Here is a 16711-nt window from a genome sequence, read left to right on the forward strand (position 1 = left end):
TCTCTTAAAAAGGCATGTACCCATAGTAGCCAGTTATTCATATAATTCCAACATCTGTATTTTTTCTTAAGAATGGTGCCTTGACTTCTACAGGGGCTGCTGGGGTTCCGTGCACTCACTGAGCAGAGAACATGCTTCTTGGTTAGTAAAAGCTTTGACCAGCAAACTGAGTTAAGGAAGTATCAGCCTACTCGCTTTTCACAGAATTACACAGCTTTGTGACCTTTGACGCTACACGAGAGGTGTACTCAATCAAAATGGTCCGACTATGCCGTCTTAATAGTTAACTACTTGAGTTAAAAAGGGCAAAGGAAATCATATATATCATACAAGGGCCAAGATAAAAATTGACAAAAGCACTTACCCTAAAAATTGTGCCCCTGCAGGACCCATTTCTACCAGCCTACTGGCTAATCCCTCTCCTTCCACCATGGGGGGTGGGTTGGCCAGTTTATGTCTCTTTACCAATCGGCAGGTGATTCGGGTGGGGGCCGTACACTTGCGCGGGGGGATGATGATTCTCATCCCGTGGTGACGGCTCCCTCTCATGGAGCCTCCTCTTGCATCCACCATAAAACTAACCAGAAACCTGTAGGGAGAAGACCAGAGGCCAAATCAAGGATACATATAAACCATCTTCACAGCAGGTTTTGAAATTAAATGTTAAGGTTTAAAACGACAGACAATGTGGCTATCATTTCCTCTCTTTAAAAATAAACTGGAAAGTAAATACAGTGGAGTCACACCAAACATGCATTTAACTTGTGAATTGGGCAAAAAGGGAAACATGACAACTTATTATAGGTGGGACGTGGCCTCCTAGTAGAAGCCAACCACTTTGTCAGATGCTCCGATTGAGGAACAGTGAATGGTTCAAAGCTGTAACAAAAACTGTTGTGCATTTAAAAACCCAAGCCCAGGCTGCCATATGTGGCCTCTGCAGATGGCTTATGCTGTATTCAAAGGTCATTTTAACCACTATAAGTGGTTTTAGCCATATGCTCACTATGGACTCTCACTCCCTGACAAGTCAGATGAAACTCCACGGTATGTCTTAACATGTACAACTCCTAAAATAAATATGTACGTATTTAATCATACCAGTCTAATTTGCACTATCACAAAGCAGAATATAAGAACAAAAGCAGATGCCTAGTTCTGCCAAGGCAATTTTGATGGAAAGGGATTTAATCCTTTCAGCATAAATTTGACTTTAAAACTGTTGAAAATAACCTATACTTGAGTATTTACACAGCCATACAAAACTAGTAACCTAGACTTTTTAGAAGATGTCTCTAAATTATGTATTATAATTCTGTCATTGGCCTTTACATTAAAGCTAATGAAGAAAAAAATATTTGTTTGCATGTAGGTATGAAAATATAGAGAAACTTATAGCATCTCATCTGGGTAATAGCATATTGCAATTCTCGATTCCTTTCACATGCTCATGAAGAGTCGTCCCCAAATCTCTGGTGTCATAAAGCACTCTGGTAACATAAACCAGTGAATCCGACTCATGGAAGAGTGGAGGTCAGACAGGAGAACACTATGCCCCTGTGCATTCCAACTTCCACATGTGAAAATATGCTTATTACTGCAACAGCAATAAATGTTGATAATGAGAAAATTGTTTGAATACCTATAGTATTGGGGATGGTGGTGGAAAATCCCATCCATCAAAAATCTTCTACTAAAATGTAGTTCATCTAAATAGAGTTCTAACATCTTGCAAATAGATTTTAGGACCTTGCATGGAGGTGCTAGCTGGGGACTTGATCTTGGAAGAGTAACCTCTTCCTCAAAGCAACTGACCTGCCATCCCCATGGAAAAAGGCAATAGCATGGTGATCATTTCCCAGGCAATCAGATGTCCAGGACCAATTCTGGTCATCAGTGAGGTAGAATCAACTTCATATCCTTCTGCTTATTTTGGATTTAGCCATTTTCCTTGGGTTATTTTTTTTTTGTGTGTGTGTGTAACATTAGATCTACTTTGAGAGGTTGGAACCCCTGTAATGTTCAAAGTAAGAGGGGAAGAGACTAACCCCTCTAAAACAAAACACAATACACACCTTTCTCGTCAAAGACAAAGACACTTATCTACTTGTGCAAGTGTCCACATGAATTGCCTCGGGTGCTAAATGACAAGGCTCACTTGAAACTGCTCTGGGGAGCCTACATTGTCTTGTCTTGGACACACACATATTTAATAACTACCTTTACTCAGTAATGAAGATAATAGGGCAAATTTATAAAGAAGCCTAAGACAAAATCTTACCTTTCCCAGCATTCAGTAGTGAAAATCAACTTGTGATTGGGAATACTAGCAACAGAATGAATTAAAAATGATTCGAGGTCAACTCTGGGTTTGGAAATGTGGTTGTATTAGCACATATAAACACAAGAGTGTTTACACTTGGAGGGCAGTGTTTGCCCTGGCAACAAAGAGCTGATCTCAATAATATAGATAGTAATTTGGATCAGACCTGCCTTGTTTGCTGCTTGACCTGCAGGGCTGAGCACAGTTCCTAAATACAGTAAGCACATAATACATGTTTACTGAATGACCCATTGAACAAAAACTATTTTGTTAGAGGTGCTTTGGAACCGCCTAGGTCAGATGCGGTTACTAATACTAAAAATATATCTATATGAAAAAGATACATATAAAACACTTGTAGGTGAGCAATATGAGGGTAGTTTAAGAAGGTCATCAGTGTCAATATAAAAATATCCAAACTACAAAGAATATCAGACACAAATGGAAAAAAACAAAACAAAACATATCTTAGAAGATTTTAAGGACAAATTAGAAGAAGAAGCTCTTTCTCTGGATTCTGCGTAGCACCCAGTGCCTAGTTGGTACTCATTAGCAGTAATTTATTGTTCTAAGGTTTTCAACTTTATAGAGCCAATAGACTGAGGAAAGGAGAGAATAAATATTAAGCAGGGCAAGGGTCCTGTTATTCAATAACATCATGAATTGTTTTCCAAACTCATTCTCTACATATTCTATGCAAAATAAAATTTCATGCAATACAACTCATAGAAACAAATCAAAAGGTGATGTTTAATCATATCTTTTGTATCTTATTAATACTTAAACTAAAGCAGTAATTCTACAAATAATCCTAAAACTAACACATGAATGTTTCTAGTTGTAAGAACAGCAGGATGACAAAAGCTGATACACTACAGACACTGACACATCTAACTGTGGGAAAACGTCACATAAATTAAAAATACAAAAAAGGATGGTTCACATAAAGGACACAGTTATCACCTTGAATCATACTGAGGAAGTGGAGAAGAATAGCTGCAAAATAATTTAGAAAGCAAATGGGAGAAATTAATGGAAGATAATTAGAAGCAAGCAACAGAAAATGTCAATGATAAGCAAAGGAAAAATAAAAACTGTCAGAAAATGAAACCAAGGCATTTGGCATTTGTGGGACAACCTGGAAAAATATTCACCTTCAGTGGCTATAGAAGCTACTCCCTAAGACCTGACAGCACTAGTGAACCATTTCCAAGTGTATACCAAGTCTATATTTTCCTTTTCAAATAAGCCCATGCCAGCTGCCATTACTTTTGCTTTCCTGGACATGTCTATTGCCTTCAATAAATTCAAGAGGAAGGAGAGAGAATTTGCATAGTCAAATATTTCATCATCTCCAATGTACAGGAAAGTTCACCTCTGATTTTATTATTCTATGTTCCCTCAATTTCTCATTTGAAGTTCCAACTATCATTTGAAGCAAAGCACAAAAGCAAAGCATGAAAGTTTCCTAAATGACACACTTTTCTTTCCTATGTAGAGAAAACGTTGGCTCTAGGTCTTTGTAACATGGTGGGCATTCACCAAGCTTGATACAAAGAACCTCTTCAACATGTGGCTCACTGAATGCATCCTAAGTATTTCAGTTTCCTTCCCAACTGATTGTTTTTTGCTTTTCTAAGTTAAGACCCATAAACATCTAACATCAATGATGTAACTATTTTAAGCAATTAAAAATTATTACTCCATAATTAAAGAATTTTATAATTGAGTTAAAGAGATGTAATGTTAATTAGTCAAAGAATATGTATGTGTAGTTTATAGTTTACAAAGTACTTTCACGTCAATTACTTCCATTTGAATGATATTGCAATTATTTGTGCTACAAGCCACAATTCTGTAGGATACTTTAACCTGCAGCATTACTCTAAGTCTGACTTTTCATCTGCAAAATGGGGATAGTGGTAAAACTTATTTCACAGTGTCATTTTAAGGTTCAAAAAAATATTAAGTAAGATAATACATGTAAAACATTTAACACAATGCCAGGCACATAAAAAGGTAAAGCTATTACAATTTATTTTAATTAAAAGCAGCAGAAAATAATTCATATAACACATATAGCATTTCAGAAATGTTAATTACTGTTAACTAATTTAATTCCAAATTACTCTGTCCTTGTCCTGGATCACAACTAATTTATGGCCTAAATGCCAAATTTAGAGGTGAAAATACCTTGAAATTTTCATCATCTCAATGATTTCTATTCCATTTGTGTGGCATCAACTATCCCAAGTTTTAATTACTGACAGGTGAAGAATCCCATATGTAAATATGCACTGATTATCAATTCAGTAGTTAGAGCAGGCTACCTTGTAAACCGCCCACCTCTAATTCTGCTACCAGTGGGGCAGCGGTAAGGAGCCTGTTCAATGTGGTTTTTACCACAGCATTTCTGGGGTACACACATTGGTACATTCACTTCTTTTCTTTTAAAAATTAATTTCTTTTCTTCTAATTGTAATTTAATAAGACTTAATCATAATTTTATTTCAGGAGTGCAGGAGGTACCAAACTGGTCTGAAGATTTCAGGTGTTTCATCATGTGAAGCAAAGCACAAGAGCAGTCAGCAAGAGATGAACAGAAATACCTCCATATATAATTTTCCATTAGAAAGGAAAATCAGACACTCAGAAATAAAACTTTATCTGAATAAAGTAAAATTAAGGGAAATGACTAGATTTACCAATACTTTAATTATTTTCCTTTCCAACAGTGTTTTTTTTTTCAACAAAAAACAGGTATAGCAATTTGCTCAGAAAAGAACATTTACAAATGATTTACAAATATATATGACATATACTCACTAATGAAGTCTTTTAGAAGAACAATATTTCATACATATAAAGCTTGTCAATATGAATTTATAAATACAAACAACAAATGTAATGTTCATTTAATGGGATAAAGGTAAGTGACTTTTAGATTACTTACCCAGAATGAACAGGACTTGAGACAAGATTGACATTGTCCAAGGTATCTGCAGCCCAGCTATAATGTCTAAGAGAATCTGAATCAAATTCTCTTGTAAATGTTAGATGCTGCAAAATAAAATGATATAAGGCATCAATAACTCACATAAGACACTGGTTTCTCTGTACCTACAAAATATACCTGTATGTCTCTGTAAGTTCAGAGAGTCAAAATAAATTTGTACTTACTCCTCTATAGGTCTACATTGAAGTTTCAAGGATAGAAAACAAAGTTTATTGATAAGTTGTTTTATTTTAATCTTTTTTTAAAAAATGTTTAATCTTCATTTTTGAGAGAGAGAGAGAGAGAGAGAGAGAGAGAGAGAGAGCGTGAGAGCAAGCTCAAGTGGGGGAGGGGTAGAGAGGGAGACACAGAATCTGAAACAGGCTCCAGGCTCTGAGTGTTAGCACAGAGCCCGATGCGGGGCTCCAACCCACAAACTGCGAGATCATTACCTGAGAAGAGGTCAGACGCTTAACTGACTGAGCCACCCAGGTGCCTCTGAGTCTTTTTTTCTATACATGCCACTGCATGAGTTTAAAAGAAACACATTTTTTTCATGTTTATTTATTTATTTTGAGAGAAAGAGAGACAGTGGGTGCCTGCAGGGGTAAGGAGCAGAGAGAGAGGGAGAGAAAGAATTCCAAGCAGGCTTCAGGCTGTCAGCGCAGAGCCCAATGCAGGGCTCAATCTTATGAACCAAGAGATCATGACCTGAGCTGAAATCAGGAGTTGGATGCTTAACTGACTGAGCCACCCAGGTGCCCTGTTTTATTTTAGTCTTCTAGGACAGCATCTTCAGTAACTGACACGGCAAAAGAAATATCACAGAAGTAATGCTAACCATGATTTCAGCTACTTGAACACATCTCCAAGTTCATCTTACAATTATAAAATTCTTTCCCATGTCTCAAAAAAAAAAAAAAAAACCCACCTTGCTGACTTTTGTTTCCAAGTGGGGCAGAGTAGCTAGTGGAAGCCTACTGCTGCTGCAAGCACACCCGGTAAATATGCAGATGGGCTCTGAACGCCATGGACAAGAGGCACAGAGAACAAGGGAGCTGCCCTCCAGAGAGGGGAAGGGCTCGAAGACCCCTGTGGGCTTTTTGTTGCCATGTTTAACTTGGATGCATTCGTCAATTATCAGTGCAGATAGAATTTGGGCTTTGTACCTGCAGGGGCCACTACTGGGGCCTAGAAAAACTAAGGGAGTTTTGGTGGAGATCTGGGTGGCCTTAAGCGTGCCACAGATTTCTGTGCAGAACATTTCCTGAATTCTGGGACTGTGCAGAACAGGAAGCTAGAAACCTAACCAGAAAATCACTAAAAGGCACAGTGTTGCTTCTTGGCAGTTTCATGAAAAAAAGATTTAGAAGTTTGGGACTTCTCAGGGGAGAGGATCACACAAAATTTTCACTTAAGGACCCTGAAGGGCCAGGGACAAAGCAGAGGTAGTCCCAAGTTTACCAGGGAGGTGAATAATTTTGCCTCATTTCAGCCAAACCTCGACTGGATTGAAATGATCAGCTACCACCCTATTTGTCTAGCAGAGGGAGGGTGCACACTTTATGGAGAATTACATCATCATCGGGTGTGTCCTGTCCACAGCTTTTTATATATCATGTCCAGCATGGCCAGAGCACATGAACAAAAACAAAATAAAACAGATACCATAAACAGACTCCCAGGTCATCCTACATTTTGAAGTAAGCAAATAAGAACTTTACAACAGGTTTGATTAGTATGTTGAAAAAAATGAAGGGAAAAACAGAGGAAAGAAATGAAAAGCTGGATAAGTTAACAAGGCACTGGAATTACATAAGAAAGAATCAAATGGGCATTTGATCACGTCTAAATACAATGCCAGTTCTTGACTAGGCACAATAGAAAACAGGGTCAGATAATTGGAAGTGTAGATGGAAAAATGTACAAAAGAAAGGATTTAAAAACAGAATGGAAAACACAGAAAATAGTATGAGACATGTGGAACCCAGTGAAAGGTTTTAACATGTGCAATTGGGCTCTCAGAAGAGAAAAAGGCAGAAGCTGTATTTGAGGAGAGAACAGCCTTCCTTTACTGGTCTCCAAGACAGATAGGGACAGAGCCTCAGGCAGAAAATGGGAATCTTTTCTGGGATTTCCCAGTGACTTAGGAATCAGTGGGAATTGGGATTTCCCAGTGAAATGTCTCTGGCTGATTACTTCAGTAGATCATGGATGAAAAGTCTTTCTGCTCCCGTGCAGAGAGCTTCCCATGAGCTTAGTAGTGAGCAAACAGCCAAGAGTCACTAGACAGTTGTGAAGTGTATAATATGAGGAATAAGATAAACAAATAAACAAACAGAACAAAAGCAAATCAGAAGAAACTGAGGCATTTCAGTGAGAAGAAAACTTAAAATTTTTCATTAATATCCAGAGAGAGGAGATCTTTTTATACTTATAAAGCAATAAAACACTAAAAACAAACAAACAAAAAACTCAGAGAAAAAATAACTCATAGAAAGTAACAAATACGATAGCATTAAAGTTGAAAAAATATCTAGAAGTTAGGGGGAGATTTTCAAATGTAGAAAATAGGACAGCATACAAGAAAGCAGAGGATTATTTCAGGAATTCCAAACCCATTTGTTTTCTCAAAAAAAAAAAAAAGAGAGAAAAGTTTTAGAAAGAAAAAAATAGTGAAATAGAGAAGAAATCAAAGAAATAATTCAAGAAACTTCCCCAAAGCAGAAGACCTGAGTTCCCAAAGTAAAACAATCCACTTGAATGACCAGCATTATGAATATAAACTGACTATAGCACATCATCATGAAATTTTAGAATCTGGAGACAAAGAAAGAGCCTACAAATTTAGAGAGGAAAAGTGATCACACATGGCAGACTTCCACCAGTCTTTTAATAGGAAAAACTGAAGTTAAAGGCAATGGAGCAGTTCCTTCAGCGTCCTGAAAGGAAATGATATTCAACCCAGAATTCTAAACCCAGGCAAAAAAAAGGTACGGAAATAGAATTAAGATATCTTCAGAAATATACCCCCCCCCAAATATATTTCTCATTAACTCTGTAAGGAAACTATTGGAAGATGTATTCCATCAAAGTGAAGGATTCAACCAAGAAGGGGAAAGATATAGGGTCTAATATAAGAACATAGAGAATTTTCATGGTGACAGGGAAGGAAGACCCAGGAGGACATCTATGCAGTGGAACTACAAGGAACTTGACAAGTAAGAAAGCTCCCAGAGAGATGAAATTTATAGAACACCTAATGAATGTGATCATATTGAGAGAAGATTGGCATAACTGGGAGGAACTGGTGGACTGGACCAGTGATATGTAGAGAGAACACCAAGCAAATGCAAAAAACTCCAGGGAAAGCAAAATATTGTGCCAAAAAGAAAATTCAACCAATACATTTCGCATCTGTGGAAAGCATTTACATAGGCATAATAGAAGCACTAAATGCTGGCATAACCAAAGTAAAATACAACTGTTTGGGGGAAAGTAAGGGGATGGAAAGTGTGCATGGTGGGAGAGAAGAGGCATTTAAAAAGTAACAACTTCATCTTCCATTTTGGGAAGTGAATAAATAATTCCTGAAATGGGTGAAAGCCAACAAGAAGCCACATACACATTTTAGACACACGAAAGCACATAAGAGCTATCAAAAGGTATGCTAAGCAGTTGTGTCTGGAGAGGAGAAATTGGAGGCTGAAGGTATATATGTGAATTCTTTTTTTTTTTCCTAATGAGTACATCTTATAAAATGACATGGCTTTTTATTTGTTTGTATAACTTCAATAATAAAACATAAATTTAAAAACTTACAGTGAATTACAAAGATTTTTTTTTTTAAAAACGCTGAAATCAAATTGGGAAAGAATTAGAGTCAACAATAGCAAGGTCTTAACCCCAAACAAGCAACACATCACTTCAGAAAGTTCCTAAATTCTATATGGATTAACCAAAGATTGTGTATTAGTGTTAGTCCAGCCTTATTCACCAATTTTACTGACTTCTGGAGACTCCAACCAACTAACCTTCAGAATAGGGCAAATATTAGTATAAAGTTGGTGGTGATACTCACTTTAATTTTTTAGCACAGTATCAATCCTACATTTGGGGCCTTGAGGTCACTTTTCACAAAGGATCCATTTTTTTTTTTAAGTTCTAACAAATAAGTAATATCACTCCTCCTTGGTAATTACAGTAAATTATTTACCTTTGGAACTTTTAGAAACATTCACTGGCAACATTAATTATTGAAACAATGAATTATACCATGCAAGGAGGTATCACTGCCATCATGTACTATTTATGGAGGCAGGAGTGTGCCAGCACACTGGGGTCCCAGGTCCCTGTCAGTCCTTCCTGACTCCTTTACCTTTGCCACACAATGAAACTTTGTCAGCATACAAATGAACAAATGTAATATGAGCAAATGTACTTGTTCAAAATGATGAGCTGTATGTTCCCAATATTTGTCCCAACTTTTTTTTCCCCAAAGAGGTTTGCTTACATTTATGAGCAGACCTATCAATTTTAATAACCTAAACACAAACAACATGTTCTTCCCACACCATATCCCTTTAAACACAAAATAAGGCAATTTAACTGAACCTATATTTTTTGGCCTTTCCTTATCTTTATTTATTGAAAGCCCTTTTGGAGATGCCCCAACATGACTTGATGGCTTTATGGTCCTTGGTGAATTTCTTAACTTTTCCCAGTCTCAGTTTCCTTTGAAATTTTCAAATTGAGAGTTGCTTGCTGTGGAGATTCAATAAAACTGTACATCAAGGGGCACCTGGGTGGCTCAGTCAGTTGAGTGTCTTGACTCTTGATCTCATCTCAGGTCATTATCCCAGAGTCATGGGATTGAGCCCCATGTCAGGCTCTTTGCACTGAGCATGGAGCCTGCTTAGGATTCCTCCCCCCTCCCCGCCGCCGTCTCTCTCTCCCTTTCCCTCTCTGCCCCTCCCCAACTCACACATGCTCACGTACATGTATGAGATGCTCTTTCTTTCTCTCATAAAAAAACAAAATAAAAAATTTAAAAAATCTGGCACCAAGGCCAGTGTTGGCATGGAGTCATATTAATGTTTCTTTATAAGTATAGTAATTTCTACTTTTCTTTTTTTTGTATTCCATTATTTTAATTTTATTCCTTGTTTTTGTACAATAAAGTCCATAATTTGCATAAGGCATGTGTTTTAATAACAGCACTGTTATTTTTTAACTTTTTAATTTTCTTATTAATTTTTTTGTATTTTATTTTAATATAATTTATTGTCAAATTGGTTTCATACAACACCCCGTGCTCATTCCAACAAGTGCCCTCCTCAATGCCCATCACTCACTTTCCCCTCTCTCCTACCCTCCATCAACCCTCAGTTTGTTCTACTGCATTTCTGCTTTTCAAAGGACTTTCATTTATGCTAGCTCATTTGTTAAAATACAGTAATCGGGGAAACAGCAAAAACAACAACGTTCCAGTGCCAGCACCAGTCCTTTACAGTTACATACACAGCATGCTTATATCAAATCAATGGAGCCCGTTCAGTTAGAAGAATGCATCTTGTAAATGTGTAGGAGTTACTTGTTGACTCAAAAATGCTTAATGTTAACAAGAGCAATACCAACACTTACTGTGTGTCAACTCAATGTCAAGGACTGTCCTAGACCTTTACATTCATGTATCCTTTGAATTTCAGAACCTCGTAGCCCTAGGAGTAATATTATACCCATTTCACAGGGTACAGAACTGAGGAAACTGAAGTTCAGAGAGAAACTTCAAAAATGTGACAACATAAAATCAACACTCAGCACTGGGTAGCTTTAGTTAGTAGAACACTGTGTTAAGGAAAAATTCACACTGACTTAATAAGACGTTTTACTCCCACATCAAAAATGATATGAATAAGCACATCAGTTTTCATCTTGGAAATGATGTCAAGGGCCCTATTAAAATCAAAATGCACGTTATTCAATAGAGTCCAAAGCCTGACTAATGATGATATCACAGCCTCCATGAGCTTAATACTTTCCAAAAATAGCTTCTCACTAGCCCTATTCATCAGAGGAAAGAAAAGAGCAAGTATGCACTGGCCTTAAAAGAGGACATGCCCAAATGCCCAGGTCTGGAAATTAATGTCCAGGCTTGGAAGCAAAGAGGCAGGGAGCAAGAAAATATATGCAAGGAAAAGAAAGAATAACCAATTAAGTTCAATATTAGATAATTCTCCAGGCTGCCAACTGTCAAACCCCAGTGTGGGATGACACCAGTGAAGATCCTTCACTGTCAGCTCTGCTGCCCCTGGGAGGCAGCAGAAGGTAGTCCTGTAGGTTAACTGGTGGCCTTGACATGATATTATTGTTCACATAACCAGGTAGACCTCACAATATCAGGTCACATGCAAAATGCAGTGCAGCTAATCTGAAAAACTGTAAACACAGTGTAATTAAGAAACACCCGGATGACAGCACCAGACTAGGAGCCCATGGAAGGAAAGGCTTACAAGAACAATTTTACCCCATGACCACAAACTAGACAGGACCAGGACAGAGGAACCCATGTGGTTGTCAGTTCCCTTAGACCAAGAGTACATGACTTAGGCTTGACTTTGGCTACTTCATGTCACGGCCCAGCAAATGACAAGTTGATCACCTCACTGAACCTCCATTTCTGCATTGGGCAACTGGTAGATAAGATTAACTGTCCTGATTTACTGTGGGAATGGAATGGCTGAAGTATTGTGAAAGTGATTTGAAAATTTTAAATTGCTATGCAAACAAAAACACAGATAATAATAATCCTAAACTTCCCAGAATTTTTATAAGTGAAGATAATTAATTTCTTAAATTGGTAAGACATTATAGCCTTCTATGAGCTTTTGAGATAGCATATGCCTTACCAGATGAAGCAGCCTGCTGGATTAACAAATAGTGGTGTTTGGGCTGTGACAAATACCTGCATAAATATTGACTCTCCCCATGGTGAACATGCTTTGACAGGTGTGCCATATTTGGCGTATGAGAGTGGCAGCTCAGTGGTCAGCAACAGAATGGGTCCAAACAGCCATCGGACCTAAATTCTATTCTCAGGTCTATCACCTCGTGTCACTTGAAGTGAAACTGAGCAAGTGAAATGCTGCTGTCAGCTCCAGCTTCTTTGTCTGTATGTGGTAATGATAGTATCTAGTCCATAGGAAGCTGAAAGCATGACATGAAATGATCCATCGTGGATCCATGTTGTGGCAGGTACCACAATAAGTATTATAAGTATTGTAATCTACAGCAAACTGAATGAAATGGCAAACTGCTACGGGTCTGTATAGACATCCAGTGCAACTAGTTGGAAATATTCTCTTAACAGATGGATTCCATCTTTAAAGACAAAAAGTCTAATCTATAGTAACTGAGAATAGAATGGTGGCTACCAGAGGCTCAGGGATGGAGGAAGAGGGGGGATATTGATTAAAGCATACAAATTTGCAGTTATAAGTTTAGTAAGTTCTGGAAGCCTAATATATAGCATGGCGACTAGCTAATAATAATATATTATATTCTTGAAATTTGCTAAGAGAGTAGATCTCAACTACACACAAAAAGATGGTAACTATCAAAGTGATGGATATGTTAATTAGCTTGATTATGGAAATTATTTTACAAATATATCAAACCATCATGTTGTACACCTTTAAAAAATGGATTCTATAAAGGAAAACTTGATTTAATCAGAGAATAAAATGAAAATTAAAGGTTGACTAAAGCAGGTCTTTTTTTCCCCCAAAATATTTCTTTTCTTAAAGTCAACTATTGCTACACCTAAGATTTTATTTATTTATTTATTTATTTTTAACGTTTATTTATTTTTGAGACAGAGAGAGACAGAGCATGAACAGGGGAGGGTCAGAGAGAGGGAGACACAGAATCTGAAACAGGCTCCAGGCTCTGAGCTGTCAGCACAGAGCCCGACACGGGGCTTGAACTCACCGACCGCGAGATCATGACCTGAGCCGAAGTCAGCCGCTTAACCGACTGAGCCACCCAGGCGCCCGCTAAGATTTATTTTATACTAAAATACAAACCATAGAATCTGAGCTCTTTGGAACTTCCAAATCTGATTGGTTTCAAAATAATTTCGCTGTCAATTTCCACAAAAGAAGGTGAATCAAGGTCAGCATGGAAGGTGTTAACACATCAACATCTAGTTCAAGATGTCTAAACTAACTGTACCACCTTAAGTAAGTCACAACACCGACCTGTCTGCCTTAAAACAAAATGTGTAATCTTGCTGACCAATCTGTGAGAGGTGTTGAATGGATCACCTGAGAAATGCTGGCAAAGCACTCTGAAGAGAAAAAGCAGCATATTAAATGTCACTAGTCAAAGGTGTTTATCTTCCAGGAGACTATCTCTAGCAAATCTTTAATCCCAGGCTGGCTACCTTCTGCCACCATGCACATTTCTGAAAGCCCCTTAGAATTACCTTCACAACCAGAAACAGGAAGACCAGTCTGCTGATGTGGGGGCAGGGGAGGTGCAGGAGGAGAATGGAGTGAGAGGTAGAGAAGGAAAAACTGGGTATTAGTATAACCAGCTTTTGGGATTAGGTGTTCTTCTTTTCTATTACTGAGATAATTGCCTAGGTCTTGAAGTGACAGACGTGCAATTTCTTCTGAAGAACCTTCCAATTCACTTACGACTTGCTAATATATCAAGTAGTACATAACATTTATATGACTAAATATACATGAGATTGTCCTTAGCCTAAAAAAAGACCAAGTCTAACCCAGAGGATCTGGAGTGAGTACTGGGCTGAGATAAATGAGAGAGTTACAGGGAGAGTGGTGGAAAGGATGACAGCTACTTCCAGGTATGGGGAGGCTAGAACAGGGCCTCTAACTGTGACTACAGAAGGACCTCACAGCTCCCGTTCAAACAGCCAATGCAACCATTCGCACACTACTGTAGTTAAACCTTCACTATTAGAAACCCTGCCACTCATCCCCTTAGACATAAACCATGTGGGCAAATCTGGTATGAGAGAAGGCTGCAAAATGAAAGCAACCTCCTAAACGAGGGCCAGGGCCACACAGCTGCTCTGTATCTCTCTCTTCACAGACGTGCTGCCTCTAGATCAACAGAATTGAAAGCAAATGGAAGGCCCTCATTCCTCAGTGATCAATTAGCAAAGAATGTTTTTCTAAAAGTTTTTCCTTTAGAACACCCAAGTTTATAGCTATGCTCTTAAAAAAATCAACTGTTCTAGAGAGAAAGCATAAAACAATAGAATCTCAAGTTTGAATGGCACTTTAAGATGCTGGAAGACTTTCTATGTTGCCCTTGACATGTGGTTGTTTATGTCAGGTTTGATCGCCACAATACAAGCATATTAGTGAGGACCAAACCCTCAATTAAACTGGCTTAAGATGCTCCCAGCCCCCGAGGGATGGGAGCAAATTGCGATTAATTCACTGGTTTATGTAGCAGGAAAGTCTGGGAAGGACTAACTTCAGGCAATGGCTGAATCCAGCCATGGCTCAAAACATGGTAGGAACTGCTTGTCTTCATGCTCCATGCTTAGCAGCTTTGGGTTGACATCATCTTTATAGCTTAGCAATCCCCAAAAACTAAAGAAAGTCTCAACTTGGAGTCTCATTAGACTTGCCTAGATTTTATATTTTAACCTAAAGTAATCACTGTAATCCAGGAAAAGGAATGCTCTCAATGGCCAGATTGGGGCCTATCCTTAGAGGGGAAGTGATTTCTGATCCTTGTAAAGATCCATTGAGAAATGGACGGGGGAAGAGGTTTGACCATCAGATCCTGTCTCCCACCTATGAAAATGGAATGGGTGTACATAGGCAAAAACAATTCATATCCCTAACTGATTCCTGCTCTTCTATTTTTGAATAACTACCAGAAATTCATACTGGATTAAATGTTTCTGCCTGCTGTATACATGCATTTCTTGGTCTTACAAATACTTCTAGGGTCATTCAAAGGAACTATAATTAATTGGTTAGCATGCAAAACATTTTAGACCACTATCATGCCTTCTACCTCATATCTATGTGATGGTCAAGTATTGCCATTCCTTTAATGATGCTTTATATGCCATAATTTTTAGCATAATAATTGTCTCCATAATTTTTATAACTTGTTTCTGAATAAGTTGTCAGTTCCCTTTAAGTCACATTAAATAAGGATTTGTTATTAGAATTAGACATAAGCATAATAAAGAACACATGTCTGGGGGCGCCTGGGTGGCTCAGTCAGTTAAGCATCTGAATTCAGCCCAGGTCATGATCTCATGGTTTGTGAGCTGGAGCCCCACGTTGGGCTCTGTGCTGACAGCTCAGAGCCTGGAGCCTGCTTCAGATTCTGTGTCTCCCTCTCTCTTTGCCCATTCCCCACTCACATACTGTCTCTCTCTTTCTCAAAAATAAATAAACATTAAAAAGAAAATTTTATAAAAAAGAACACATGTCTGATTATAATCTTTTCTGCTAAAAAAATGGGTAAAGATGATGGTATCACATCCATCTTAAAAATACCAGCAAGGAGGTTCCGGAAGATGGTGGTGTAGGAGGACGCTGGGCTCACCGCGCGTCCTGCTGATCACTTAGATTCCACCTACACCTGCCTAAAGAACCCAGAAAACCGCCAGAGGATTAGCAGAACGGAGTCTCCGGAGCCAAGCGCAGACGAGAGGCCCACGGAAGAGGGTAGGAAGGGCGGCGAGGCGGTGCGCGCTCCACGGACTGGCGGGAGGGAGCCGGGGCGGAGGGGCGGCTCGCCGGCCAAGCAGAGCCCCCGAGTCGGGCTGGCAAAAGCGGAGGGGCCGGACGGACTGTGTTCCGACAGCAAGCGCGACTTAGCGTCTGGGAGGTCAGAAGTTAACAGCTCTGCTCAGAAAGCGGGAAGGCTGGAGGACAAAGGGAGGGAGAGCTGCTGAGCCCCCGGACGGCAGAGCTCAGCTTGGCGGGGAACAAAGGCGCTCGCCAGCGCCATCTCCCCCGCCCATCCCCCAGCCAAAATCCCAAAGAGAACCAGTTCCTGCCAGGGAACTTGCTCGCTCCGCGCAAACACCCAACTCTGTGCTTCTGCGGAGCCAAACCTCCGGCAGCGGATCTGACTCCCTCCCGCTGCCACAGGGCCCCTCCTGAAGTGGATCACCTAAGGAGAAGCGAGCTAAGCCTGCCCCTCCCGCCCCCGTGCACCTTGCCTACCCACCCCAGCTAATACGCCAGATCCCCAGCACCACAAGCCTGGCAGTGTGCAAGTAGCCCAGACGGGCCACGCCACCCCACAGTGAATCCCGCCCCTAGGAGAGGGGAAGAGAAGGCACTCACCAGTCTGACTGTGGCCCCAGCGGTGGGCTGGGGGCAGAC

The 16711-nt window shown here is 39.3% G+C and overlaps 1 protein-coding gene across 30 annotated transcripts in view; it reads right to left on the reverse strand.

The window, feature by feature from the left end:
- ANK3 (ankyrin 3) overlaps positions 1 to 16711 on the reverse strand; it is a 342851-nt gene that overhangs the window by 77258 nt on the left and 248882 nt on the right. For 18 of the 30 annotated variants that reach the window (XM_058696391.1, XM_058696392.1, XM_058696389.1 and 15 more), the window contains 2 exons: positions 5277 to 5383; positions 365 to 589 (listed from right to left, as the gene is read on the reverse strand). In XM_058696391.1, coding sequence (XP_058552374.1) covers positions 365 to 589; positions 5277 to 5383 — 332 coding nt within the window. Of the gene's footprint in view, positions 1 to 364; positions 590 to 3286; positions 3320 to 5276; positions 5384 to 16711 lie in introns of all 30 variants that reach the window. The other 12 variants (XM_058696413.1, XM_058696401.1, XM_058696403.1 and 9 more) reach the window with 1 other exon arrangement.

This window comes from Neofelis nebulosa, chromosome 13 (assembly GCF_028018385.1).
Source record: "Neofelis nebulosa isolate mNeoNeb1 chromosome 13, mNeoNeb1.pri, whole genome shotgun sequence".
Classification (NCBI taxonomy): Eukaryota; Metazoa; Chordata; class Mammalia; order Carnivora; family Felidae; genus Neofelis; species Neofelis nebulosa.